Genomic DNA, 25682 nt, shown 5'->3' with positions numbered 1-25682 from the left:
GGGGTAAAGTTGTAAAATAGATTCGACAACAAGATTACATGAGCTGTTCTGTCTGATTTTGAGCAATAAACGACAAAAACTTAAAGTTGCTTGAAGTTTCCGAATCACGAGGCTCCTTTTCGTTAAACTCATTGTATATATAAAGCCCCACGAAGCATGCATCTCCTTCAAAACACAAACAAGATCTTCTCTATCTCTCTTTCTATCTACAAACTTTCTTGAACTCACGAGTCAAAATTACACGAAAATGGGAGCTTGCAGTTCAAGTGAATCTCGGAGAACAGAGACGGCGAAGCTGATTCTACCAGACGGAACGTTACAAGAGTTTTCATCACCAGTGAAAGTGTGGCAGATTCTTCAAAAGAATCCCACGAGTTTTGTTTGTAACTCCGACGATATGGACTTCGACGACGCCGTTGTAGCGGTCGGTGGCAGCGAGGATCTCCGGCCTGGAGAGCTTTACTTCGTTTTACCTTTGACATGGCTTAATCATCCACTAAGAGCAGAGCAAATGGCGGCTTTGGCGGTTAAAGCGAGCTCCGCGCTTACCAAAAGCGGTTGGAGTTGTGGTCATGAAGGTGAAGGGAGAAGGGTTTCTGGTGGTGAGTGTAGAGTTAAGAGAGTGAAGAGAAATGGGTGCGGCGGAAGAGGGAGGAGGAAGTTTACGGTGGAGTTAAGTTCAATAACAGAGTAGGAGTAATTTGGTCAGAAGATGTGTAAATTGTAACTAGACAGTTTGACTTTTTATATATATCCAGTTTTTTTTTTTTGCTAAAATATATATATCCAGTTGATTTCACTATCTAATAGTTCTGTATAAAAATGAACAAATTGAGACTTTAATCACGAGGATGAAGTGATCCAGAGCTAATAAATTGCAATTTCATACAGTTCAAAAGAGGGAAGCAACATACAGATGCAAGTTGCAACTTGTTACATTCAGTCCTCTCTGGCTTTTCTTGGTCAACACCGCGTTTTACATTATTTACGCTTTTGCCCTCAGCTTGTTAATATCGTTGATGACAGTTAGCTTAAGCGACAGCATATAGGTAATTAGGTTAGAGCATGATTATCCAGGTTGCTTAGGTAGATTGCTTAGATTAATTTTAATTAAAAGAAAAAGAAAATTATCTTTTAATTCAAGCACCATCGCTTAATTAGGAACAATAAGCTACGTTGCTTATCTCCTTCTCTCTCTCATTTCTATCTCTGTCTCTCTCCCCACTTCCTGAAATCAGTAGATTTCGATTCCAAAATGTCGTGATTGATCTCTTCTCTTGGGATGATCTCGTCGTCCTCTTTGATCGTCTCGAGGGATAGGGTTTGGGTTCGATCGTCTCACCGCGTACATCACCGTTTCTCCTCCTCGCCGCCGTCCTTGTTCTGATCCAAAAGCTCCTTCACCGAAACGCTAACTTCTCCGACGGGCTTATCGCCGGCGATGGGACGATCAGCCACGATCTCGATGACTAAGGTGAGGCTTTAACTTAGTAAAGAGATATTCTGCAAATCTTATTGATAGTTTTGTGTTGTGGCTTTTGTAAATCTTATTGATGGTTTCGACAGAACCGAGCCTTCACATGGAGGTAGAGGGAGAAGATGAGTTCAGGGAAGAGTGAGGCGTGTGTGTGTTAGTTTATGTGTAAGAGTTTTGTTTTTTGGTTTAGGTAATGATGAACTTTGTCAAAAGTTGGAATCTTTGATTCTTGATTTACAACAAGACTTACAAAAAACTTGTTTTTGGTAAAAATTTGTTTATTACATATCTCCAACTTTTATTACATATCTCCATGTTCCTTCTGATCCCATTTATGTTTCTCGTGTAACCACAAGAATGGAACACACTTTTAGTAGTCCTATCTTTTTTTCAAGTCTCTGTTTTTGTTTTTTTTTGTAGTTGTGCCATCTCTGATTGTTTGCTTTTTGTTTATGATGGAAATGCAGATAACTTCTTGGGGTTTGAGGAGGTGGTCTTCTTATTCCCTGGAGGATGGCCGGATTCTAACAAGTGAATACTCTTCTTCTCTTCTCCTCTCTTGCCGTATGTTTTGTGTATTGAATGGTCTCCTTTGAAGAACATAATATTGACAAAAGAATCTTCAAAATTTTTAAACACCCTAAAACAAGAGCCTTGCAATGGAGGAGGAAAAATGTCAAGTTGCTTAGCTAAGTCTCTTACCCAAATTATCTCCTTAAATACTATTATTATATTATTAAGCAACCCATTATGAGTTGGTAGGATAATGATGCTCTTAGTTCCATTTGAAAATCCCGTTATCTGTAATCAGATACAATAAAAGCCATTAAACGAACAAAAGGAATAAAAGAACAAATTAACAAACAGAGAAGGCAAAAAACCAGACAAAGTAAAGATAAATCTTAAAGGTTGTATAACAAAAACTTACACATCAAAAAGAATTAGATTAACTAGTTAGATTTATTCACAAGGAAACTAAAGAGTTGATGTGTAAGGTAAATTGTTTAGGTTTGCTTGTAAATTTAGTATAAGTAGAGAGTTGAGATATCCATAAATGAGTTTGTAGTAACTAGAGAATATACTACAAATATATATGTGTGTAATGTGTTAGTGTTACTATAAGAAAATAAACTTATTCTTTGGTCCACCCCTAGGGTTCACCAACCAATAAGATTTGTCTTATTTTATATTCGATATCTTTTAAAAAAGGAAACAAAATATTGTCAAATTATATTATGTTTTTAAAATTAAAAGATAAAAAAATAATAATAATTACAAAAAAAAATATTTTACGTCATCAGCATAACATTAAACCCTAAACCCTAAATTCTAATCCCTAAACCCTTAATCCTAAACCCTAAACTCTTGGATAAACCCTAAACTCTAGGATAAATCCTAAACTCTAGGATAAATCCTTAACTCTAAATCAAAATCACTATACACTAAAACATTCAAGCGTTTAGGGTTTAGAGTTTTAGTCGTTTTTTATTTAGAGTTTAGGATTTATCCAAGGGTTTAGGGTTTACCCAAGGGTTTAGGGTTTACCCAAGGGTTTAGGGTTTAGGATTTAGGGTTTAGAGATTAGGATTTAGGGTTTAGTGTTTTGTTGACAACATTAAAAATATATATTTTTTAATTCTTTTTTCTGTAACTATTATCTTTTTTATTTTTTTATTTTAAAAACATAATATAATTTGAGAATATTTTGTTTCTTTTTTTTAAAAGATATCGAATTTGAAATAATGAAATCCCAAGAATGATTCAAGAAAATATTCCAGGAAAAGGATTCAAAGAATCAATGTCGAAGCTAAGAGTAACAATATATCTTTTCTTATCTCTCTAAACTAAAGATACCAAAGAGAACACGAGGAATGTTAGAGAAGAGATAACATAAGCAAGAGTGAGAGAATTAAAGTTGGCATCAAAGATATCTTCAACATTTCTACAGTACCAAATCCACCAGTCCATGCTTTTCACCTCTCAGTTTGAAGGTACAGAAGAATTGTTGTCAATTGATCTCATATAGTTAAACACTCATAGTCTCTCATTTCCAACATGATATTAGAGGTGAAATCCAGCATGGAATCATGACATAATGTCAACAGATCCATCATCCATGAGAGAAACATTGCGTTAAAAGAAAACATGTCAGGTTTGCAAAGACACTAGAATACAAGTCCAGGGCCCATTTTTGTTATGGGCTATAAATACGTGATAGGGTTGAAAAAGTTAAGATTGTTGTAACTAAGAGTTGATTTTCGAATTAACAAACTATTCAAGGGCTTAACTGCAAAACCAGTTCAAATTTCCCGACCACACAAACATTGCTTTCCGCTTTAGGCAGTTATTAGGCGCAGTAGCGTAAACCACTTCCTTTTGTCCACCCAAAACGACGCCGTGGCGGAGCAATGGCGAGACTCGCCTTCGCCTCATCTCCGCCACTAGCCTCAGCTCGCACTCTCCGCCGCCATTTCTCCATTTTCGCCGCCACTGATTCAAAACCCTCCGAAATGCCCCGCCTTCACCACGCCTCCGTCGAAGTCATCGGCGGAGGAACCGACCGTTTCCTACCGCCTCTAAAAGACTCACTCTCCAAACCTTACGACGCGTTTCCTCTTATCGGGTTTAACCGCCACGTGGAGACCATCTACGCCGCGTTCTACCGCTCTGTTCCTTCCGTTAGACTCCGCCGCGAGTGTCTCCGCACGAAAGATAACGGCTCCGTGGCTCTTGATTGGGTCGCCGGAGACGACAGTAGCCTCCCTCCCGAGTCTCCGATCCTTATCTTATTGGTACATTCTCAAAGCCCTTGATTCAAAAACTTGATCTTGATTATAAAAATTGAATCTTTTAAAAAAATGTGCAGCCAGGTTTGACTGGAGGAAGCCAAGACTCGTATGTGAGACACATGTTGTTACGAGCTCGAAGTATGAAATGGCGTTGTGTGGTGTTTAATAGCAGAGGTTGTGGAGACAGTCCTGTTACTACTCCTCAGGTTTTGGCTTCTCTACTCTTTCATCATTGATGAGTTAGCTTCTTGTTGGTAGACTGAAGTGTGTATGCAGTTCTACTCGGCTTCGTTTTTAGGAGACATAAGTGAAGTGATTGCTCATGTTGGTGCTAGATTCCCTAGAGCTAATTTGTATGCAGCAGGATGGTCTCTTGGTGGCAACATTCTTGTTAACTATCTCGGTCAGGTTTAGCTTTAAGGATCCATTGTAAGATGATTGAATGCATAGCTTTGCTGTTTATATGATCGACATTGTTCTTCTGTGTTGCAGGAGTCTCATAACTGCACTCTCTCTGCTGCTGTTTCCTTGTGCAACCCTTTTGATTTGGTTATAGCTGATGAAGATTTCCACAAGGGTTTTAACAATGTTTATGACAAGGCATTGTCGAGATCTCTTCGTAGAATCTTTAGCAAGTAGTTGTTCGTTTCCTTCTGTTTGGTTTTCTTCTGGTTGGTTAAGTCATTATTGTCACATTTTAGTTTATCTCTTTCTGCAGACATTCTCTTCTTTTTGAAGATATAGGAGGTGGGTTCAACATTCCCATGGCTGCAAATGCTGACACTGTTAGGGACTTCGATGAAGGCTTAACTCGAGGTTAGTTGCATATAAAGAATCTTGAGGGCACACAGCTGCAATGATGTAACAAACCTTTTTTCATGTAACAGTGTCATTTGGTTTCAAGACAGTAGATGAGTACTATTCCAAGTCGAGCAGCTCCAAAGCGATAAAGCATGTCCGTATTCCCTTGCTTTGCATTCAGGTGAATCCCTAAACAAATGAGTAATGAACCAATAAGGTTTAGAAACTAGAATATGGCTTCTTTAAATGTTCATGTGTTGTATGATATGAAATGCAGGCAGCAAACGATCCGATTGCTCCTGATAGAGGGATCCCTCGAGAAGACATCAAGGTAAGAGACAATGATCAAAGGCTCTTTATTCACTTAAAAGTGATTTTTTTTTAAAGTCTATCTAACAACTAAAAGTGACAGGCAAACCCTAACTGCATGCTGATAGTAACACCAAGAGGAGGGCATTTGGGGTGGGTGGCAGGTGAAGGAGCTCCAAATGGAGCTCCTTGGACCGACCCGGTGGTAATGGAGTTTCTGCAACATGTAGAGAGTTGTGAAACCATTAATGGGGAGAGATTGTTGGAGGATGTTCACCAAATTCAAGTCTAGTTCTGTTGATTAGTGTGTTTCACTTATATATATACTGATATACATTTATTGTTATGAACAAGAATTATATAAACACGCAAAGAATTATGGTGTATAAGAGTTCTTGCACAAAATAATTATTTGTTTCAATAAGATTAGTGACCCATCATAAGAGAAAAAAACATGTGAGAATGTTCATTAATTGGAGAGATTAATCTTGGAGGACGTTCATCAAATTCAAGTCTAGTTTTGTTGAATAGTTTTTCTCTTCCGCTATTGTTGTGAACATGAAATTATAGACGCAAAGAAACATAGTTTAAGAGTTATCGCCTTTCCAAATTCAATACTATCTTCAGTAAGTCATCCTATCTAAAAAGGTCCCAAGTTGATTTGATGACCACCCATATCATCTTTGACTTATCACAACGAAACCACATACTGTATTTAAATTCTATGCTTTGTTAGATTATGCAAAGAAAAATCTTAGAATAAAATATTTAAAGGTACCATTATTTAATGTACAAGTCTAATAGAGTGTATCCTTCCAAAATTTGTTAAGATTTCTTATAATTCCTTTATTTTATTTTTTGGTGAACTTTTAACATTTTTAATTATTTTCTTGATGTTAAGTACTTTGTTTTGTATATTAAAATGAAAACATTATATGTAATGAAGTAAGGCAATATACGATGAAGCAAAAGAAAGTCCAAAGCGTGTTTCGCTTTCAAGCATGGGCATGTAATTGGTTTCGATCACTTTGTTGTTCCCAGAAACTGAACATTAAATGAAAAAAGAATAGTATGTTTGGTAAACTACTAAACTACAAAGTGAACATATTTGAGTTTGAATACTCGATTTAATAAATACTGTAACATAGAAGAATAAAATAATATTAATTACATTTCCTGGATTATTTAACTTAGAGAAAATGACACAAAGAACACTAAATGAAGTTTTCCTCCCCAAACTAGCACTCAGGATCAGAATTCACAAAAATAGGTTTCATTAAAGGGGCAATTTACCCTTATGCCCCCTTCTTTAACTAATTTAAAAAACAAATTTGAAATCAATTTGTCGCCGTCCTCGTTTCATCGCTTCTTCTTCTCGTCTCTCCGTCGTCGTCGTCGTCGTCTCTCCGTCGTCGTCTCCCCGTCCTTGTCGTCGTCGTCTCTCCGTCGTCGTCATCGTCGTCGTCGTCGTCGTCTCTCCGTCGTCGTCTTCGCCTCTCCGTTGATCCGTCGTCGTCGTCTCTCCGTTTATTTTATCGTCGTCGTCGTTTCTCAATTGATCTGTCGTTTCTACGTCTATTCATCTCATTCTCTCTCTCGTGTGTCTGATTTGATTAAGGTTTGAATCATTTCATTTTGTTATACATTATCTAGGTTTTGTTATATATTATTCATTTGTTGATGATTTGAAGTTGATTTTGTAGAACAATGGAAGTTTTGTGCATCTGTGGACAATGGATCTCAAAAGAATCTCTCCAGTGGGAGTTTCTTGTTGATTTGAAGAGGAATGCATCAATCATTTCCATAGAAGAAGATCTACTGTATGAAGATTTGATGAAGATTGTCTCTGAAGATTTTAGTGTTAAAGAGGAAGAAATCAGTTTGAGTTATGGTTTTTCATTGGATATGAAATGTATTATTGAAAGTTTCCCCCCACTCTCGATAGGTAATACTCGTCAGCTCAGAACTTTCATTTCCAAGACTAGAGCATTTGATGGAACCTGTCGTTTGTGTGTTAAGGTTTGTATGATTTTTTCTTAGACTTTTCAGGATATGCTTCATAACCAAGTATTATGCCTTACAGAACTACTTGACTTATGCAGGTTAGTACTGATCCAGTTAGCTGTAACACTCAAGCTTCTGATACATTTGCTTCTACTGTTCCATTGAATGCCAATCCAGCGATTCTTTCTACTGTGCAGAGTGAAAAACAGGTACATTGTCCTTAATTCCCTTTTTCTGTTTGTGTTTGCATGATATGCTTCATAATCAAGTACTATGCCTTACAAAACTACTTGACTTTTGCAGAGTCTTCTATATGAAGGTGTTTCTACAGTTCCTCTGAATGCTCTTCCGGATTTTAGTACTGATTCAGCTAGCTGTAACATTCAAGCTTCTGATACATTTGCTTCTACTGTTCCATTGAATGCCAATCCAGTGATTCTTCCTACTGTGCAGAGTGAAAAACAGGTACATTGTCCCTAATTCCCTTTTTCTGTTTGTGTTTGCATGATATGCTTCATAATCAAGTATTATGCCTTACAGAACTACTTGACTTTTGCAGAGTTTTCTATATGAAGGTGTTTCTACAGTTCCTCTGAATGCTCTTCCGGATTTTAGCCCTGTCCATATTGGACTTTCACCAAACACGAGAGTAGCTGGCGATATTAAGGTGAATAGCTATTTTAAGACAAAGAGAGAGTTGATGTTGAGGATGAAGAAATGGGCTTTAGAGTGGAAGTTTGAGTACAAGACTGTCTCTTCTAACAAGTCAAGAGTGCTTTTGAGTTGTGTTGATGAAAATTGCACGTGGAGGATGCGTGCTATCAAGCTACCTGTTTCAGATTTTTTCGTTGTTAAAAAGTATGTTCATGAGCATACATGCGATACAACACACAGGAAAGCCAACCACAGACAAGCATCTGCAAAGTTGTTGGGTTCTTTGATTTCCAGCAATTATGGAGAAAAAAAGGAAGGTCTCAAACCGAAACAGATCATTGAACAGGTCAGGATGCTGCATGGTGTTCACATCAATTACAAACAAGCTTGGAGAGTGAGAGAAGAAGCTCAGATTTTGGTTAGAGGGACTCCTGAAGACAGCTATTACAATTTGTCTAGGTGGTTGTATAAAATCACAGAAACAAACCCTGGTTCCTTGACTTATCAACATGTTGATGCTGCAGGAAAGTTCAAGTATGCATTTGTGGCTTTTGGTCCATCGATAAGGGGATTTTCATTGATGAGGAGAGTTATTGCAGTAGATGGTACATTTCTGAAGGGAAAATTCAATGGGACTTTATTGGCAGCTTGTGCTCAAGATGGGAATTATCATCTATATCCTCTCGCTTTTGCAGTGGTTGACGCAGAAAACGGCGCCTCTTGGAAATGGTTCTTTAGAGGTTTGAGCCAGAAGATCCCGGACGCTTCGGATCTTGTTTTTGTATCAGACAGGGCTAACTCCATTTCTTCAGCGTTGGAGGATGTATATCCCTTATCTCACCATGGAATTTGCAGGATCCATCTGCTCCGCAACATCACTCCTACATATGCGAAGACTGGGTTGCTACCTCTGGTGGAAAGCGCTGCTGATGCCTATACGTGTCACGAGTTCTGGTTAATCTTCAAGGACATAAAGGATAAATGTCCTGAATTGGCTAAGTATCTGGAAGAGTCTGATTTTAGGAAGTGGGCACGAAGCTATGCGCCTGCGAACAGGTATAATATCATGACTACCAACATTGCAGAGTCTCTCAATTCTATGTTGAAGATGCCTCGTGAGTTGCCCATTATCTCTCTCCTTGAAACTATCAGATTGACGATGACCACTTGGTTTTTTGAGCGACGCGAAGCGGCTGCGAAACATAAGCACCTGGTTACTCCAAAAGTTGTTCAGAAATTGGTATCTAGGTTAGGGGCCGCAATGTTGTTGAATGTGTATCAAGTTGATCGAAGCGAGTTTGAGGTGAAGAATGAAACAATGAAGTTTGTTGTTGACTTGGAGAAGCGGCATTGCACATGTAATGTTTTCGACATTGACAAGATCCCCTGCATCCATGCCATCGCTGCTGCTAAGCATATCAAGAGAGATGAAAACCGTTTTGTTGATGCTTCTCACTTGACAGAAACGTGGGCTAAAGCTTATGCTGAAAGCATACATCCTGGTGGAGAGTTGTCAACGTCCACCTATCCAGAGAATATTGATGAACTGTCTTACCCACCTCCAGCTACCAAAAAGAAAAGTGGACGCCCTCCTACAAAGAGAAAGAGATCCGTTGGCGAGTTTGGGGTTCCTGGATCTAAATCTCAGTCCCACAAGTGCAGCAGATGTGGCACAGGAGGGCACAACAAGATCACATGCCAGAGGCCTATAGGATGAAGTTCTACATTTTTACATTTTTATCGATTATTATTTGGATGTTTGGCTATTTTGATGGTTACATGATATGCACAAGACCATATACATTTTTTCTTTTGGAACCCTATCCTGAATAAGTATGATTTCTTACAACTTTTGTAATATACAACATTATCTTTTGATCTCATTTCAATTTTTAGTTTAAACTTCTTTGCTAGAAAAAAACACAGTAATATTCAACTATTCTGGAATCCCATCCAACTTTTGTAACATCCAACTTTTGTAATATACAATGTATTTATACTATAAATTGTATGGGTAAATTCAATTATGTGGAAGCAACTAACAGATGATTCTCCTCAGCCTAGCGGCTAAACCACGAAACCTATGATACCGAAACATTTGATCGACCCGGGTTCGACTCTCCTACGAGTAATGGGTGATTTTTTTTTTTTTTGTTCAAACATATATCACAGGAATCACATTTGTCGCAATCGGAAGCCCATCCTGAACTATCAAAGATCTTTCCAATGTATTTATACTATAAATTGTATGGGTAAATTCAATTATGTGGAAGCAACTAACAGATGATTCTCCTCAGCCTAGCGGCTAAACCACGAAACCTATGATACCGAAACATTTGATCGACCCGGGTTCGACTCTCCTACGAGTAATGGGTGATTTTTTTTTTTTTGTTCAAACATATATCACAGGAATCACATTTGTCGCAATCGGAAGCCCATCCTGAACTATCAAAGATCTTTCCAATGTATTTATACTATAAATTGTATGGGTAAATTCAATTATGTGGAAGCAACTAACAGATGATTCTCCTCAGCCTAGCGGCTAAACCACGAAACCTATGATACCGAAACATTTGATCGACCCGGGTTCGACTCTCCTACGAGTAATGGGTGATTTTTTTTTTTTTGTTCAAACATATATCTCAGGAATCACATTTGTCGCAATCGGAAGCCCATCCTGAACTATCAAAGATCTTTCCAATGTATTTATACTATAAATTGTATGGGTAAATTCAATTATGTGGAAGCAACTAACAGATGATTCTCCTCAGCCTAGCGGCTAAACCACGAAACCTATGATACCGAAACATTTGATCGACCCGGGTTCGACTCTCCTACGAGTAATGGGTGATTTTTTTTTTTTGTTCAAACATATATCTCAGGAATCACATTTGTCGCAATCGGAAGCCCATCCTGAACTATCAAAGATCTTTCCAATGTATTTATACTATAAATTGTATGGGTAAATTCAATTATGTGGAAGCAACTAACAGATGATTCTCCTCAGCCTAGCGGCTAAACCACGAAACCTATGATACCGAAACATTTGATCGACCCGGGTTCGACTCTCCTACGAGTAATGGGTGATTTTTTTTTTTTTGTTCAAACATATATCTCAGGAATCACATTTGTCGCAATCGGAAGCCCATCCTGAACTATCAAAGATCTTTCCAATGTATTTATACTATAAATTGTATGGGTAAATTCAATTATGTGGAAGCAACTAACAGATGATTCTCCTCAGCCTAGCGGCTAAACCACGAAACCTATGATACCGAAACATTTGATCGACCCGGGTTCGACTCTCCTACGAGTAATGGGTGATTTTTTTTTTTTTGTTCAAACATATATCTCAGGAATCACATTTGTCGCAATCGGAAGCCCATCCTGAACTATCAAAGATCTTTCCAATGTATTTATACTATAAATTGTATGGGTAAATTCAATTATGTGGAAGCAACTAACAGATGATTCTCCTCAGCCTAGCGGCTAAACCACGAAACCTATGATACCGAAACATTTGATCGACCCGGGTTCGACTCTCCTACGAGTAATGGGTGATTTTTTTTTTTTTGTTCAAACATATATCACAGGAATCGAAGAGTCTCTTCCAAACGACATCATGTAACTCAGTCACCGAAGAGTTTCTTTTCGTCAAGATTGGGTGTTATATGATTGGTTATTTCAGTAACTGACTTCAATAATCGAAGAGTTCCACAATAATCAAGAGTTTATTTTAACTGACTTCAATAATCGAAGAGTTCCTTTTTGTTCTATAAATATAAGGGACGATATCAGACCTTTTATTCACTCACTTCATTTCGCTTGATATATCCTTTTGCAATACAAGTTAGTTTTCGATTTTTCTCATTTTCCATTCAATTCATGAACTTTTTTCTATTTCTATTTTATCGTAACATCTTAGTTTCGATTTTGTTGCAGGACAAAGTTTCAATGGAAGGAAGTTCAAAGAAGATGATGAAGCGTCCCATAGAGGAGGTTTACGGATGTGATGCCGCCGAAGGTTTCAAGAAGGGGAAGAAGGAAACTGTGGAACATTACAGGGCTCTTCTTCGTTTGTCCAACGAATACAGGCTATCTGAGAATGATTGGAATCTTGCATCCAGCAAAGCAAATTCAATTGCTGTCCAAATCGAGTTGCTTGAAGATATTATCAAAGCTGATGGAAAATTTGATTTAACTGCTGAGTTGGAGAAACTCAAAGAAGAGCACTCGGAAGCGGAAGGAATGCTTGCTGATGTGAAGGTCAAAGTCCCTGATTGGGATAAACTTGGCGAAAGTTGGCTCCATCATGAGTAATTTCATGTTATCGTCTTCTCTTTTTATGTTTTTAAGGACCACATTATGTTTGATTTTCAGTTTTTATTTTAAATGAATAAGCACTTTTGTTTCTCTTGTGTTGTTTCTTCAATTAACAACCTAAATAAAAAACTTGTTCAATGTTTTTCACTATTTTGTAATGGTTTGGCCTAGTGTTCTTATAACTTGGTTATCTGATTTGCTTATTTGTTTTTGGAAAGCCATCCTGAATACATAAAATGATATCCAGATTATATAAATCTATCGTCTGTGAATAAATGAGTTCACATTTACTCTGTTATCGAATAACCAACGTAGCCTAGTGGCAAGCCCTTCTACTCTTAGTGTACCCTTATCACACAATAAGTCGTGTTCGATCCCTGTTGTGTATACTCACATTTTTTTTTGTTTTTAATTAAATATTCAAACGTTATTTTCGTTTTATTGTAGCTTTTGGCAAGTATAAGACCCTTGGTACAACGGCTGCACACTTGGATTAATCTATCGAGAGTTCACGAGTTCAATCAACATCAGATCACATTCTTTTTCATTTTTTTTTTTGTAAACTTTAAAGGAATTTGTTTTTGGAAAGCTATCCTGAATACTTAAAATGTTATCCAGATCATATAAATCTATCGTCTGTGAATAAATAAGTTCACATTTACTCTGATATCGAATATCCACCATAGCCTAGTGGCAAGCCCTTTTACTCTTAGTGTACCCTTATCACACAATAAGCCGTGTTCGATTCCCGTTGTGTATATTTTCACTTTTTTCTGTTTTTAATTAAATATTCAAAAGTTACAAGTTATTATCGTTTTATTATATCTTTTGGCAAGTATAACACCCTTGGCACAGTGGCTGCACACTTTGATTCATCTTTCGAGAGTTCACGAGTTCAATCAACATCGGATCACTTTCTTTTTCATTTTTTTTGTAAACTTTAAAGGAATATGCTAGGCTTTGGTGCATTTTGCTTTCTCACTCTTTTTCTGGAAACCCATCCTAAAAGTACCATAAGCATTTGACAATTCATCAATACATCCTAAAAAAATTTTCAATAACAATCTAAATGAAAAAAACGTTAGGGATAATTCATTACAAACTTAAACTTAAACGTTAGGGATAATTAATATCAAAGTAGAAAAACAGTGTAGAAAACAGAACAAATATGACATTTTCACTTCCTTTGACCTTCCTGGAAATCTTTATCCATAAACTGGTCGAAGATCTCACAACATAGCTTGCTTCGTAAGTCCATCGCAGTTTCATCATTTATATTAGCCATGCTCTTCAATCCCAGTGACCTGCATTCCAGCATCTTCACAACAAAAATACCACAGTTGTATGGAAATTTTGTTTTTGGAAGCCCTTCTGCAAACTTAACTTCAAATGGACTGATATCTTCGAAATTAACCTCTTCACCAAGAAGTTCCATCTTTATGGCATTAATCAACACTGTCATAAATACCCAAAATTATACAATAAATCAATCACCAACAGACAACAAAATGAATATGTAAAAATGCATCACAATCACAAGCAGCAAGTGACAAACTTTTATTTTCTAAATTAGCTAATATTTTTACCTGCCAGTTCTTGGATTTTATTAAGAGCACGTTTGATATTTGCTTTTGGAAGACCACAATGGAAGAGTGTGATTGTGTTGTCCATCAATTGTATCTCTACCCCAATATAGTGACAGCTCAACTTATCTTCAATGACACCATATATAACATCAACATCTTCCAGCCATACCTTCTTTGGATGTATTAAACCTTTCACAAGTTCGCCTACACAGCCCTCCAATAACTTTTTTTTTTCTTATGTGGCTTCCTGACAGATTCATAAGCGTATCCAACCACTTCTAAGAAATCGACTGGTACAAAGCATGCTGCTGGAAGATTGTTGTTGCGGAACCAAGCACCTTGCTCAACCCTCTTACAATTTAGCATTTCAAATGCAACATTTATGTGCTGCCAATGTAACAATATAATTAGAAACTTCATATAGAACTGCTATAACATGGACATCTAGCATAGCTCAACTCAACCTCTTCCTAAACATATGACACAATCAAATAGAAAGACAGAAACAGAGTGTTGATTACCTCTTTGTTGAGATTTTTTTCTGCATCGTCCATTTTTTGAAAGAACTCTTTTTCAATTTCTTTTCCATTGATATAAAACGGTCTGTAGTTGATAAAATTAACTAGTATCAATCGAAACTTTTACAAAATAAATTAGGAATATTTATGCGAGGACAAAAAGTTGCTTACACACGATATATGCCCCGTAGATCCATCCAGTGTGCAAGCCTTGAAAACCGAGGAAATTCAGGTGTCACAAATGGATCAATTGGAAGGATTACCTCAGGTGTTACAGGTATAGGAGGGTTTCTAGGTCGTATTGGCCTCTTCTCTTCTCGCTGTAGAAAAGGAAGCAAATCTACTGGCTGAGCATTTGCTTTCTTCTTCTTACCAACATGTGGCTTCCCCTTTAATTAAAAATAAAGACAAAAATTCAGGATCATTTTTATCTTTATACTTGAATGCCTTCCTAATATGAAGTAAAAATATTTTTTATACCTTTTTGCATGATCGTCTTGACTTGGTTTCACACTCTTACCCTGCTTTACTTCCATCTGTGAAACAAAACCGATATATCAAACTATTGACCTGAACTTCAATTCAAGTGGATCTTATTCATTTTTATTACCTCTTTTGCCATTTTCCCAACAACATCTTCTGATGGACCAGCTGCTTCATTTTTCTTACAAGCGACAGCCTTCCCCTTCCCCTTTTTGAATGACAAAAATTCAGATACATTTATATCTTAATTCCTAGTATGATGTATAAATATTTCATACCTTTTTATCACCATCTCCTTCACTTGGATTCACACTCTGCGTCTGCTCTTCTTACAGAGGAGGGTCTGTAATGCACAGCATGTGTATCCTCCTGTAATAACAGTAAAATAAAAGAGGTAGTTATGAAGAAGTTTCTACAATTTAAAATTCAAGTTGTACTTATGAAAGACATTTCTATGCTTACCTTTTTATTGTTTGCTGAAATGATCTCAGTCAATGGCTGTGTAGCCTCATACGTTTCCTCTGTTACCGTCTGCAAAAAAACAAAAAAAAGTCAGGTAGGGGATCAAAAACACGTACAAAAGCTTTCAAACATTACTTGAAATCTCCAAGATTTTTTGAACATTTACCTGCTGTTTCTGAATTGGAGTAAAAACTTGAGTCTCAATACTCTTTGGAGATATTGGAGAAGAAGGTGTCTCATTCATTTCCAGTGTTTCTTTTTGCAAAACTTGAGTCTGAGCAGCAGGTGACTCAATCACAATCTGCAAAAAATATCAGGAAAGGCCATCATGAATACATTCAATTATAATTCTAGAGTAAATATTACCTCATCATCTGGTTTTCCTTCTCCTTGATTAGTTTTGGGTGGCGTTTCATCAGTAGAGGTTTGTGTTTCCCTCTGCCAAAAATTAGAAAGGTCTATATATGTAAATCACCCAAAACTAATTGTAAACTCCAACTGTCATTGAGCATATACCTCTTTTGTCAGATTAGGAGTAAAAACTTGAGTATCAAGGGCAGGCGTGTCATCCGATGGCTCTCTCTCAATCTGTAAAAATTATCACGAAGTCAATCCAGAGTACGTTCTAAAGCTTTCAAACATTAACTTAAAAATCCAAGATTTTTTTTGACCATGTACCTGCTGAGTCTGACTTGGAGTATAAACGGGAGTTTCAATACTCTTTGCAGCTATTGGAGAAGAAGGTGTCTCATTCATTTCTACTGTTTCTTTCTGCAAAACTTGACTCTGACTAGCAGGTGACTCACTTGTTAATTTCTCTCTCACAATCTGCAAAAAAATATCAGGAATGGCCATCATGAATACATTCAACTATAATTTCTAGAATAAATATTACCTCATCATCTGGTTTTCCATCTTGATTAGGATTGGATGGCCTCTCACCGGTAGACGTTTCTGTTTCTTTCTGTCAAAAATCAGAAAAGCCTTTATATGTAAAAAAAAATCACCCAAAACTAATTTGTAAACTCCAACTGTGAAAACAATATCATTGAGCATATACCTCTTTTGTCAGATTAGGAGAGAATACTTGAGTATCAAGGGCAGGAGTTTCATCATCTGATTCATTCATTGTGTCCTGCAAAAATCAAGAATGCATTCTAGAATATGTACAAAAGCTTCCAAATATTACTTCAAAACTCAACAATATTTTATTGGTTACATACCTCATTTGTCAAATTAGGCTGTTGAGACATTGGAGATAAAGGCGTCTCACTCGATGATTGCGTGTAATCCTGCAAAAATCAGGAAGGCATTCAGGATTTTGTACAAGAATTTCCAAATATTTTCTTAATAATTTTTGAGCATATACCTCATTTTGTTGAGACTTTGGAGATGCAGCTGATTCAATCATTGTCTCCTGCAAAAATCAGGAATGCATTCAAGAAGTACAAAAGCTTTCCAAATATTACTTCAAAACTCAACAATATTTATTGGTTACATACCTCATGTGTCAAATTAGGCTGTTGAGACATTGGAGATAAAGGTGTCTCACTCGATGGTTGCGTGTGAGACATTGGAGATAAAGGTGTCCCACTGGATGGTTGCGTGTGAGACATTGGAGATAAAGGTGTCCCACTGGATCGCTGTTTGTCAAATATTAGGAAGGCATTCAAGAATATGTACAAGATCTTCCAAAAAATACTTGAAAATGCAAATGTAAAAGAAGATGTTTTGAGAATTTACCTTTTGTGTCACGTTAGTGGGAAAAACATTGCTGTTTCCTTCCAACTCTGACACACGAGCTCTAAGATGTATGTTTTCTTCTTCCAGTAATGACATTCGATCCTTCATGCTCTTCAGATTCTCCTCCATTACCGTGATGATCCTGTTCACTTTTTCATTTACTGAATCCTCATCAATCGGAGTAGAAGCTTGGCCAGTCTCCTTATTTGCCATCATTTGAATAAGAGCATCCAATGTGTCAAATGTGTCTACACACCTATTTTCCCAGTCATCGGCTGTAATCTTGTACCCTTTCTTTGTTACATCTTTCACTGTTTCCAACTCGTCACTATATTTGTCTTCAATGGAGATATCATCTTCTGGATCATGAGGAATAGAAGGTAGTATGCAATGGACCTTCAGCTGAGAATATTTCAAAAAAAGACCAATGAGAAACATATTAAAAAGAAAAAGCCAAATAAACTGAGAAACATATACTTGGAAAAGCTTACCTTTGTATCAGCTTCAACCTGTAAAACCCTATCAAGTGATGGATTCTCTATCTCAGTGTATTTTTCACACAAGTAAGTCGGCCCAGGAACCTCAACTGTTGGTACACACTTACTGAACTTATTCCTTAGCAAAGGAATCGACTCTAGTATCCAAAGAAGGAATACTAGAGGATAACCTTGCAACTCAAATTTGGATTTATTCTCCAAATGATTCGCGACAGCGTTTTGAATTGACTTCAGGAGCACAATGTAAGCCTCTTTTCCCCATGGATATGTCATATCCTGTGCATTTTTCGCATATTCCAAAGGAAAACTCCCTCCTTTGCTCTTCCGCAATAATATGCTCTCTACCAGGATGAGCATTGCGAGGCATATTCTCTCCTCAGAAGCATCTTCTCTTGTGTTTCTGAGCTGGTCCACCACGTCACTTAACTTATGACTACGCCCCTTTAGCAATTCCCAATTAAATCTCTCGGTTTCCCTTCGTGGTCCTTCTAATGCACCACTACATTTCAAGCCTGTCATCATATGAAATTCTCTTATAGAGAACCTCATTGGCTGCGCACCGAAATGGAACCAGCCTTCATTCTCCTTGACAGAAACGATGCTTCTAGTGAGAATGGCGTAGACTATCTTTGCTGATAACTTCAATCCTCTCTCACTGAGCTTCATTACAGGTCCCAGAAATGATCCTCGGACTCTTATCATCTCATCTGGTTTTAGGATGCTTTTGACAATAGAGATATAATCTGAACCAGAGTATTGGTTGATTGCTGACTTTTCTTTTGGCTGTGAACCAATAGGATACTTCAGCTCTGGCAGTGCTAGTTTTAGAGGTACTGAATCTCCCATCTTGTTTCTATCCTGCGTAAACAAGGAAAAAAAAAATTTCAAACTTTTCTGGAAGGCTTTCCTGAAATAACACAAATACAAAACAACACAAAAGTCTTCATTTGCTTCGCTTGTTAATAAGAACGAGTAACACACAAATCAAAATCAAAACGCAAGCTTCCCAAATTTTAATTCAAAAACCCTAATTTTAAAAAGTTACCGATTTTGAGAGTAGAGAGTGTGACGCTGATGATTAGATAGCCGGAGAAGATGATTATCGAGCCGGAGAAGATGATTAGCGAGCCGGAGAAGACGATTAGCGAGCCGGAGAAGATGATTCCCGAGCCGGAGACTTCGATTCCCGAGTCGGAGAAGATGATTCCCGAGCCGGAGACGACGATTCCCGAGTCGGAGAAGATGATTCCCGAGCCGGAGACGACGATTCCCGAGTCGGAGACGACAGTGCCGGTGAGGGTGAAGATTCCCGAGAGGAGCCGGAGAAGATTCGCGATCGAATGAAATGAAATGTTTTTTTTTTCTATTCTTATAACAAAGGGTATAAAGGTAAATTACCCCTTTAATGAAACCTATTTTTGTGACTTCTAATCCTGAGTGCTAGTTTGGGAAGGAAAACTTCAAAAGGTGCTATTATTGACAATTGCCCTTTAACTTAGCTTCGAGTAGCTTGATCTATTATTATTATGCTCACTAGATTTTTTAACCGCGCTACGCGCGGATAAGATATTATATGTATTTCTCAATTCTAAAAAATAATGTATAATATTGTATTATATTATTTAAAGAATAGAAAATAAGACTACATAACATAAATATATTTTTTATATTTTCTTTGTGGAAATCATTATGTTGTTTGATTGTTGTACTTAATTCACATATTTGCATAGATATTTGTGATAGATGAATAACTATATTTTTATTATCAGTAAATAATATATATTTATTATATAATATAAGAAAAATGAAATTATTTACTTTTTAATAAACTTGTCTCATGTTGGGGACTCGGTTATAGACATATCATATTCGAATGAAACATTTTTACACTTATCAATGTTCTTAACAATCAATAAACAAATCTGAATATTAAAACAATATCTCATACGATCTCTTTGTGGAATAACTGTTTTGAAGAAATTGAATTTATGCATCAAAAAGGACTGGAAATGGATATGCATATGGGTTATCTAAGTCAGCTTTACAAAAAACTATTTATAGTTCATATATCATTTATGTCCATCCTATTTTTTTGTCCATCATTTCTTAAACATCTTGAAATAAGTAATGCTAATTAATAATAAACTTTTTGCTCACAAAATAAAAATCAAATTTGTTTAATTATCACTTAATTTGTCTAAGTGATATATGTATTTCTCAATTCTAAAAAAATAATGTATAATATTGTATTACATTATTTAAAAAATATAAAATATGACTACATAACATAAATATATTTTTTAAATTTTCTTTGTGGAAATCATTATGTTGTTTGATTGTTATACTTGATTCACATATTTGCATAGATATTTGTGATAGATGAATAACTATATATTTATTATCAGTAAATAATATATATTGATTATATAATATAAGAAAAATAAAATTATTTACTTTTTAAACAAACTTGTCTCATGTTGGAGACTCGGTTATAGACATATCATATACGAAGGAGACATTTTTACAGTTATCAATCTTCTTAACATTGAAAAAACAAATCTACATATCAAAACAATATCTCATACGATCTATTTGTGGAATAACTACTCTGAAGAAATTGAATTTAGGCATAAAAAAGGACTGAAAATGGATGTGCAGATATGTTATCTAAGTCTGCTTCACAAAGTACTATTCATAGTTCATATATCATTAATGTCCATCCTATTTTTTTGTCCACCATTTCTTAAACATCTTGAAATAACTGATGCTAATTAATAATAAACTTGTTGCTGGAAAAAAAATCAAATTTGTCTAATTATCGCTTAAATATTTTATTAATATGGTCAAAGACGCTTTTAAGTGATATCATAGTTTAATTTATTAGTTTTTTTTGTTAATTTTTAGAGGTTTTTGTATTTAAGATTTTTTTCCATATTAAGCTTCTATTTCTTTCACAGAATTGATATATATATATATATATATCATAAAAATTACCATCAAATCAGTTTTACTTATTTATTATTTTGTTTTAACGAAAATACATTTTTTAAATAATTTAATTTAAAATAAAATTATATATTAATTTGCTGTATTTTAACAATTTCATTGATTTAATTAATTTGCTTTGGTGGATAACTTAAAAAGTTTTCATATGAATCGGGTAAAGCAAGTTTATGTTGTTATATTATATTTATTTTGTGTATATAGAATCTATATATAATGCTAGTGTAATAAAGAAAGAACATTATTTTTTTGTAACTTCAAAAATATACATTATTACAATTTAAAATGAATCAAAATTGAATAAAATGGTAATTAAATATTTGTAAATCTAATTGTTTAGTTGGATTCTCATGAAAAAAAAAATCGATTGGTTAAACAAATGTTTCAAAATTTGTTGTGGTATTGTTTTGTCTATAAATTATAAAATTTATTGAATTAATATATTTAATTATTGCATCCTTAAATAATATTTTATTAAGACATTATAAAAATACGTTTTGAGTTGTTTTGTGAAATTGTACAAAAATCTATGCTTTTTCATATTTGTAACTTCAAAAAGATACATTATGATAATTTGAAATTAATCGAAATTGAATAAAATGGTAATTAAATATTTGTTAAATCTAATTATTATTTTTATCTTGTTTAGTTGGATTCTCATGAAAAAAAAATTGATAGGTTAAACAAATGTTTCAAAATTTGTTGTGTTATTGTTTTGTCTATAAATTACAAAATTTATTGAATTAATATATTTAATTATTGCACCCTTAAATAATATTTTATTAAGACATTAGAAAAGTATGTTATGAGTTGTTTTGTCAAAATTTTACAAAAATCTATGTTTTTTCATATTTGTCACGAAAATTTATATGTTAAACTTACTTTTACAAAATTCTTAACTTTGTCACGAAAACAAAAATCTATGTTTTTTCATATTTGTCAACGTTCTCACACTTTATAAGAATATATTAGCTTAGTCACTTACTTATTTTTTTTTACAAAACAAAGTATCGGAGTCTTGAAAGTTGAATTCATATTATTGTAAATGTACATAAAAATTTGTGATTATATACTTAGTGGTTCTTGTATATGTGTCCAAGAAAGTTTCAATGGCTTAGTGGTAACTGTCCTATATATATATATATATATCATACTAACCCGGGTTCGATTCTCACCTTCGCATTGTTTTTTTATTTTTTACGAAAAATAAATGAGATGACATGGCAATTTCGGATTCTCTGATTGGTTGATTTTTCTATCCTATGTGGACACTCTCTCCATGACTTATATCTCCTTTTAGTATAGTATAGATGTGAGAAATTATTAATTTCGTTGCAGTAAAAAAGAAGATTTACCCATTTTAATTGGCACTGGAATAATGAAGTTGGGGGAACAGATGACATCAAGAGTCCTTATGCTTCTTCTTTATTCGTGGGTCTAGCTTCCAGCAAATGCCATCAAATCTTCTTTGTCACATATTTTCATATTTTTCTCAAATGATAAAATATAAACAGAACATAATAATATTCTCTTTTTTATAATGGGTGAGAATAAGAATATTCTTATTTCGTGATTTATTAATTTTAGCTTTAAGCCTCTAACCATGAATACAAATACAATTATACGATGCAAAGTGCGAACGTCCTATTTGAAAATGGTTTTGTGACAAACCCTTGCTAAAAAAGAGAGAGGGTTTTGTGACATATAATAACCTTATCGGATATACAACTTCAGCAATATTTTTTCTTAAAAAATTCAGCAATATAAGTGATGTACGTATGTAAAATAAATAAAAAGTAAATTATACAGTGTTAAAATATTGGTTGGTGGACATTATACATCGCACTAGCAGCCACACAGTATAATAATAAGATCTAATTCTAAAATTTAAATGATAGCGAACTCCCAGTAGTTCTTGTTCAACTATAAAGGCAAGCCGATACTCTATGGCATAGTATGCGAATAAACTATGCAAAATAAACTAACTACTCAACTAACCCCCTAAATTTATGGAGCTCACAATCCAAATATGGAATATTTTATATTCTTCGATTAAAAAGAAAACAAGGTTTTACGCTATAATAGCCTTTGGCAAAACAAAAAAGAAAGAAAACAGCTATAACCTATAAGGTTACAGTAATTAATGAACCTTGTTAACCATAAACCAATTTAATAGTACATGATAGCATGTGCAATGGCATAATCTTCAAGAAAGTGATGGTTTGTTTTGTAAGCATCATCGAGAATCAAGATTAACAAATAAAGAGGACTGTATCTGTCCCACATGAACATGAGCAAAACACACAACAACTTTTACTTTAAATTTTGATTATTATTATCCTCCTCTTTTAATCAAAATTTTAAACAGCAATAACGATGTAGAGAGAGAGAGAGAGAGAGAGAGAGAGAGTGAGAGAGAAGATGGCGTGGCTGTGTGGTCACAATAGAGAACTGTTTTTAGAGAGAGAAAGAGAGAGAATATTTTTGGTGGAAGGCCCACAAACACATGTAATCAACAAAATCATGCGATAAGAGAGAGAGAGAGAGAGAGAGTGAGGAGACAAAAGTAAAGTGAAGATAAAGGAATCGAGTTGGAGAGACAACCCATTTGATGCATCTCTTTCTCGTCCTTTCTTGGCTTTACTCTCTTCTTTTTGAAATTCCATTGTTTACAGATTAAAAGCTTCCTTCTTTTCATTCTTCAAACACCATTATTACCTTCAAATCATTCAATCTCTACTACACAGCTGCTTGTTCTAATCTCTAGGGTTTATAGTTCTTACTTAACCCCAATCTCTGCAATTGACTCTGTTTCTTAGATTGTATCCTTCTGGGTCCCTTTCTTGTTAATGGTGTGAAAGCTTAAACCTTTCCTCTCTCTCTCACTCAACAATGGCTGAGATCAAGAAGATAACAAAAGCAGAGCAGCAAGGACAAACCAAGATCAGGAGTGTACCAGTAGCTGTAACTCCTGAAGGCTTCTGGTGTTGCCCTTCTCCCGTAGCTTTCCAAAAGACTCTCAAATCTCACCACTCTCTCCACAAACCCAAACACTCTCCGACCGAGAAGAAGCCCGCCGAGAAGGAGAAGGAGAAGGAGAAGAGACCCTCCTCCACGACTATTAGATCCGTCATCGCTTCAGACGAGCAGCAACAACAACAGAGCAACTCAGAAGAGACCACCCATCACAGCATCGCCGTCCCGGTGACGGTCCAAGAGCGTCCAGAGAGGCAAAAGGTCGAGACTTTACCGAGGAAAGTGGCCATCGAGTTCGGTGAGCCAGGGAGCAGCGACGCTAAAGTGATTCTGGTGGGGAAGCAAGGCTTCTGCGTGAAGCTGAGTGTTCACAAGAAGGTCCTTGTTGATCACAGCAGCTTCTTCGCTAAGAAACTCTCCGATAAAGACTCTGTTTTCGCCTGTCTTGAGATCGAGAGCTGCGAAGACGCTGAGATCTACGTTGAGACCGTTGGGCTTATGTACTGTAAAGACATGAAGCAAAGGCTTATGAAACAGAACGTGAGCAGAGTCCTCCGTGTCCTTAACGTTGCGGAGCTTCTTGGCTTCGGTTCTTGTGTTCAGTCTTGTTTGGATTATTTAGAAGCTGTGCCTTGGGTTGGTGAAGAGGAAGAGGAGAAAGTGATCTCTTCGATACTTAGGTTGAAGACAGAAGGTGTTGGTGTTAGTGTTGTGACTACTCCTGTGTTAAAAAGAGTTGCTTCCTCTTCTGTGGATCCGCCTAAAGAGACGCTCTCACGCATCATCGAGCTTGTGTTGAGAAGCAAAGAGGAGAAGAGCCGCCGCGAGATGAAGTCTATTGTTCTGAAGCTTCTCAGGGAACAGAACGGGAACAATGTAGCTGAGAATTTCAACCAGACGATCTACTCCTCTTGCCAGAGATGTTTAGACATGGTCTTGTCTCTGTTCAGACAGGACGAGAGTGATGCTAAACAGATAGGTGTGGAAGCTGATAACCTCACGTGGCTGCTTGATGTGTTGGCGGAAAGGCAAGCAGCAGAGGAGTTTTCAGTCACGTGGGCTAACCAAAAGGAGCTAGCTTTGTTACACGAGAAGGTTCCTTTGGTGTCTCGTTACCACATAAGCCGTGTGACGTCTAGGCTCTTCGTAGGGATAGGGAGAGGAGAGCTGCTGCCTTCGAAAGACACTAGGCTTTTGCTGTTGACCACGTGGCTGCAGCCTTTGTTCAAGGACTATAACTGGCTGCAGCACGGTTGCAGATCGTTCGATGGGAAGCTTGTGGAGGAAGGGATAGGGAGGACGATACTGACGTTGCCGCTGGAAGATCAGCAGAGGATTTTGATGTCTTGGCTTGGGAGTTTCTTGAATGGTGGAGATGGTTGTCCGAATCTGCAGAGAGCTTTTGAGGTTTGGTGGAGGAGATCGTTTGTTAGACCTTACTCAGATCGTCAGGGTAGTGGGGTGTCTCAGACGGATTCTACTTCAAAAGAGTGATGGTTTTGTGAAGGCTGAGTAAAGCTTTGTTAGATTTGTACAGTGAATAACCTTAGCTGTGGAAACTGGAAAGTGTTTGGTTTTGCTGATCTTTGATTTCCGGTTTGGTTGGTTTCTGGTTTTGGTTTGGTTTATATCGTACCATGGAGAGGTAATGGCTTTAGTGGTTGAGTTTTTTTTTCTCTTGATGTTTTTGTATTTTTCCATTTTTCATGAAAGTATAATGTTACTGGATGTATATTTCTGATTACAAAAAAATATATTTCTGATTCGATTTCTATACCAATTTTAATGTTTGGTTTGTACCACGTATGGGCCTGTAACTATGGGTTTCAGTTATGAAAGCTTGAAATCTTTGAAGGTTTGAACATTAAGGAGGCTTAAGATATTAGTACGAAGATCAGGAGAAGATCATAGAATCTGGAGTTTGAGTGGAACATCTAAAACACAGAGACATTAGAAGATGAGACCAACCTCAACTTAGGTCTCACATTATCCTTGTCAGTTTCCTCTATTTCAATTGGAACTTTGACCTCTAGAGTCAGACGAAGAACACAAAAGGG

At 36.1% G+C, this 25682-nt stretch overlaps 5 protein-coding genes and 1 long non-coding RNA gene across 7 annotated transcripts; 5 read left to right on the top strand and 1 right to left on the bottom strand.

Annotated features, from left to right (window-relative positions):
* Positions 1-127: 127 nt before the first annotated feature.
* LOC106426123 lies at positions 128-807 on the top strand. The gene has a single exon (XM_022709597.2). It carries the CDS (start codon positions 248-250, stop codon positions 692-694), a length of 447 nt encoding a protein of 148 aa, XP_022565318.1. The 5' UTR covers positions 128-247; the 3' UTR covers positions 695-807.
* Positions 808-1469: 662 nt separating this feature from the next.
* LOC106408928 lies at positions 1470-2343 on the top strand. The gene is made up of 2 exons (XR_007316509.1): positions 1470-1871; positions 1945-2343. It is a non-coding gene; the product is annotated as an uncharacterized LOC106408928 (long non-coding RNA).
* A 1436-nt stretch (positions 2344-3779) lies between these two features.
* LOC106451349 (embryogenesis-associated protein EMB8) lies at positions 3780-5800 on the top strand. The gene is made up of 8 exons (XM_048741029.1): positions 3780-4269; positions 4344-4472; positions 4543-4674; positions 4759-4901; positions 4985-5082; positions 5154-5248; positions 5345-5398; positions 5480-5800. Exons 1-8 carry the CDS (start codon positions 3886-3888, stop codon positions 5666-5668), a joined length of 1224 nt encoding a protein of 407 aa, XP_048596986.1. The 5' UTR covers positions 3780-3885; the 3' UTR covers positions 5669-5800.
* A 197-nt stretch (positions 5801-5997) lies between these two features.
* Positions 5998-9936, top strand: LOC125578413. Its single transcript, XM_048741028.1, has 2 exons — positions 5998-7395; positions 7479-9936. Exon 2 carries the CDS (start codon positions 8081-8083, stop codon positions 9749-9751), a length of 1671 nt encoding a protein of 556 aa, XP_048596985.1. The 5' UTR covers positions 5998-7395; positions 7479-8080; the 3' UTR covers positions 9752-9936.
* A 5018-nt stretch (positions 9937-14954) lies between these two features.
* On the bottom strand, positions 14955-19123 carry LOC125578412. 2 transcript variants are annotated; one of them, XM_048741027.1, is made up of 9 exons: positions 17641-19123; positions 17150-17551; positions 16909-17049; positions 16776-16823; positions 16630-16698; positions 16467-16541; positions 16302-16370; positions 15573-15707; positions 14955-15475 (listed from the first exon to the last, which is right to left on the bottom strand). In XM_048741027.1, exons 1-9 carry the CDS (start codon positions 18490-18492, stop codon positions 15371-15373), a joined length of 1896 nt encoding a protein of 631 aa, XP_048596984.1. In that variant the 5' UTR covers positions 18493-19123; the 3' UTR covers positions 14955-15370. The 2 variants fall into 2 exon arrangements, with proteins under 2 accessions (XP_048596984.1, XP_048596983.1); XM_048741026.1 differs by lacking the exon at positions 16302-16370 and adding an exon at positions 15773-15844 and having other exon boundaries at positions 17641-19122.
* A 3960-nt stretch (positions 19124-23083) lies between these two features.
* On the top strand, positions 23084-25393 carry LOC106405726 (BTB/POZ domain-containing protein At3g50780). The gene has a single exon (XM_013846265.3). The coding sequence runs from the start codon at positions 23542-23544 to the stop codon at positions 25117-25119; it is 1578 nt and encodes a 525-aa protein (XP_013701719.2). The 5' UTR covers positions 23084-23541; the 3' UTR covers positions 25120-25393.
* Positions 25394-25682: the final 289 nt, after the last annotated feature.

This window comes from Brassica napus, chromosome A9 (assembly GCF_020379485.1).
Source record: "Brassica napus cultivar Da-Ae chromosome A9, Da-Ae, whole genome shotgun sequence".
Taxonomy (NCBI): domain Eukaryota; kingdom Viridiplantae; phylum Streptophyta; class Magnoliopsida; order Brassicales; family Brassicaceae; genus Brassica; species Brassica napus.
The sequence above is the reverse complement of the archived record's forward strand: the minus strand, read 5'-3'. Positions and strand labels throughout refer to the sequence as shown.

Bases quoted from the DNA above. Each gene is read 5' to 3' on its own strand.
- LOC125578413 (XM_048741028.1), top strand. From the start codon at position 8,081: ATGTTGAGGATGAAGAAATGGGCTTTAGAGTGGAAGTTTGAGTACAAG.
- LOC106451349 (XM_048741029.1), top strand. From the start codon at position 3,886: ATGGCGAGACTCGCCTTCGCCTCATCTCCGCCACTAGCCTCAGCTCGC. The intron at 4,675-4,758 runs GTTTAGCTTTAA...TCTGTGTTGCAG, and splicing joins TTGTTAACTATCTCGGTCAG to GAGTCTCATAACTGCACTCT. The intron at 5,399-5,479 runs GTAAGAGACAAT...TAAAAGTGACAG, and splicing joins TCCCTCGAGAAGACATCAAG to GCAAACCCTAACTGCATGCT.
- LOC106405726 (XM_013846265.3), top strand. From the start codon at position 23,542: ATGGCTGAGATCAAGAAGATAACAAAAGCAGAGCAGCAAGGACAAACC.
- LOC106426123 (XM_022709597.2), top strand. From the start codon at position 248: ATGGGAGCTTGCAGTTCAAGTGAATCTCGGAGAACAGAGACGGCGAAG.
- LOC125578412 (XM_048741026.1), bottom strand. From the start codon at position 18,492: ATGGGAGATTCAGTACCTCTAAAACTAGCACTGCCAGAGCTGAAGTAT. The intron at 17,050-17,149 runs GTAAATTCTCAA...TTTGACAAACAG, and splicing joins CCACTAACGTGACACAAAAG to CGATCCAGTGGGACACCTTT. The intron at 16,824-16,908 runs GTATGTAACCAA...TGATTTTTGCAG, and splicing joins AGCCTAATTTGACACATGAG to GAGACAATGATTGAATCAGC.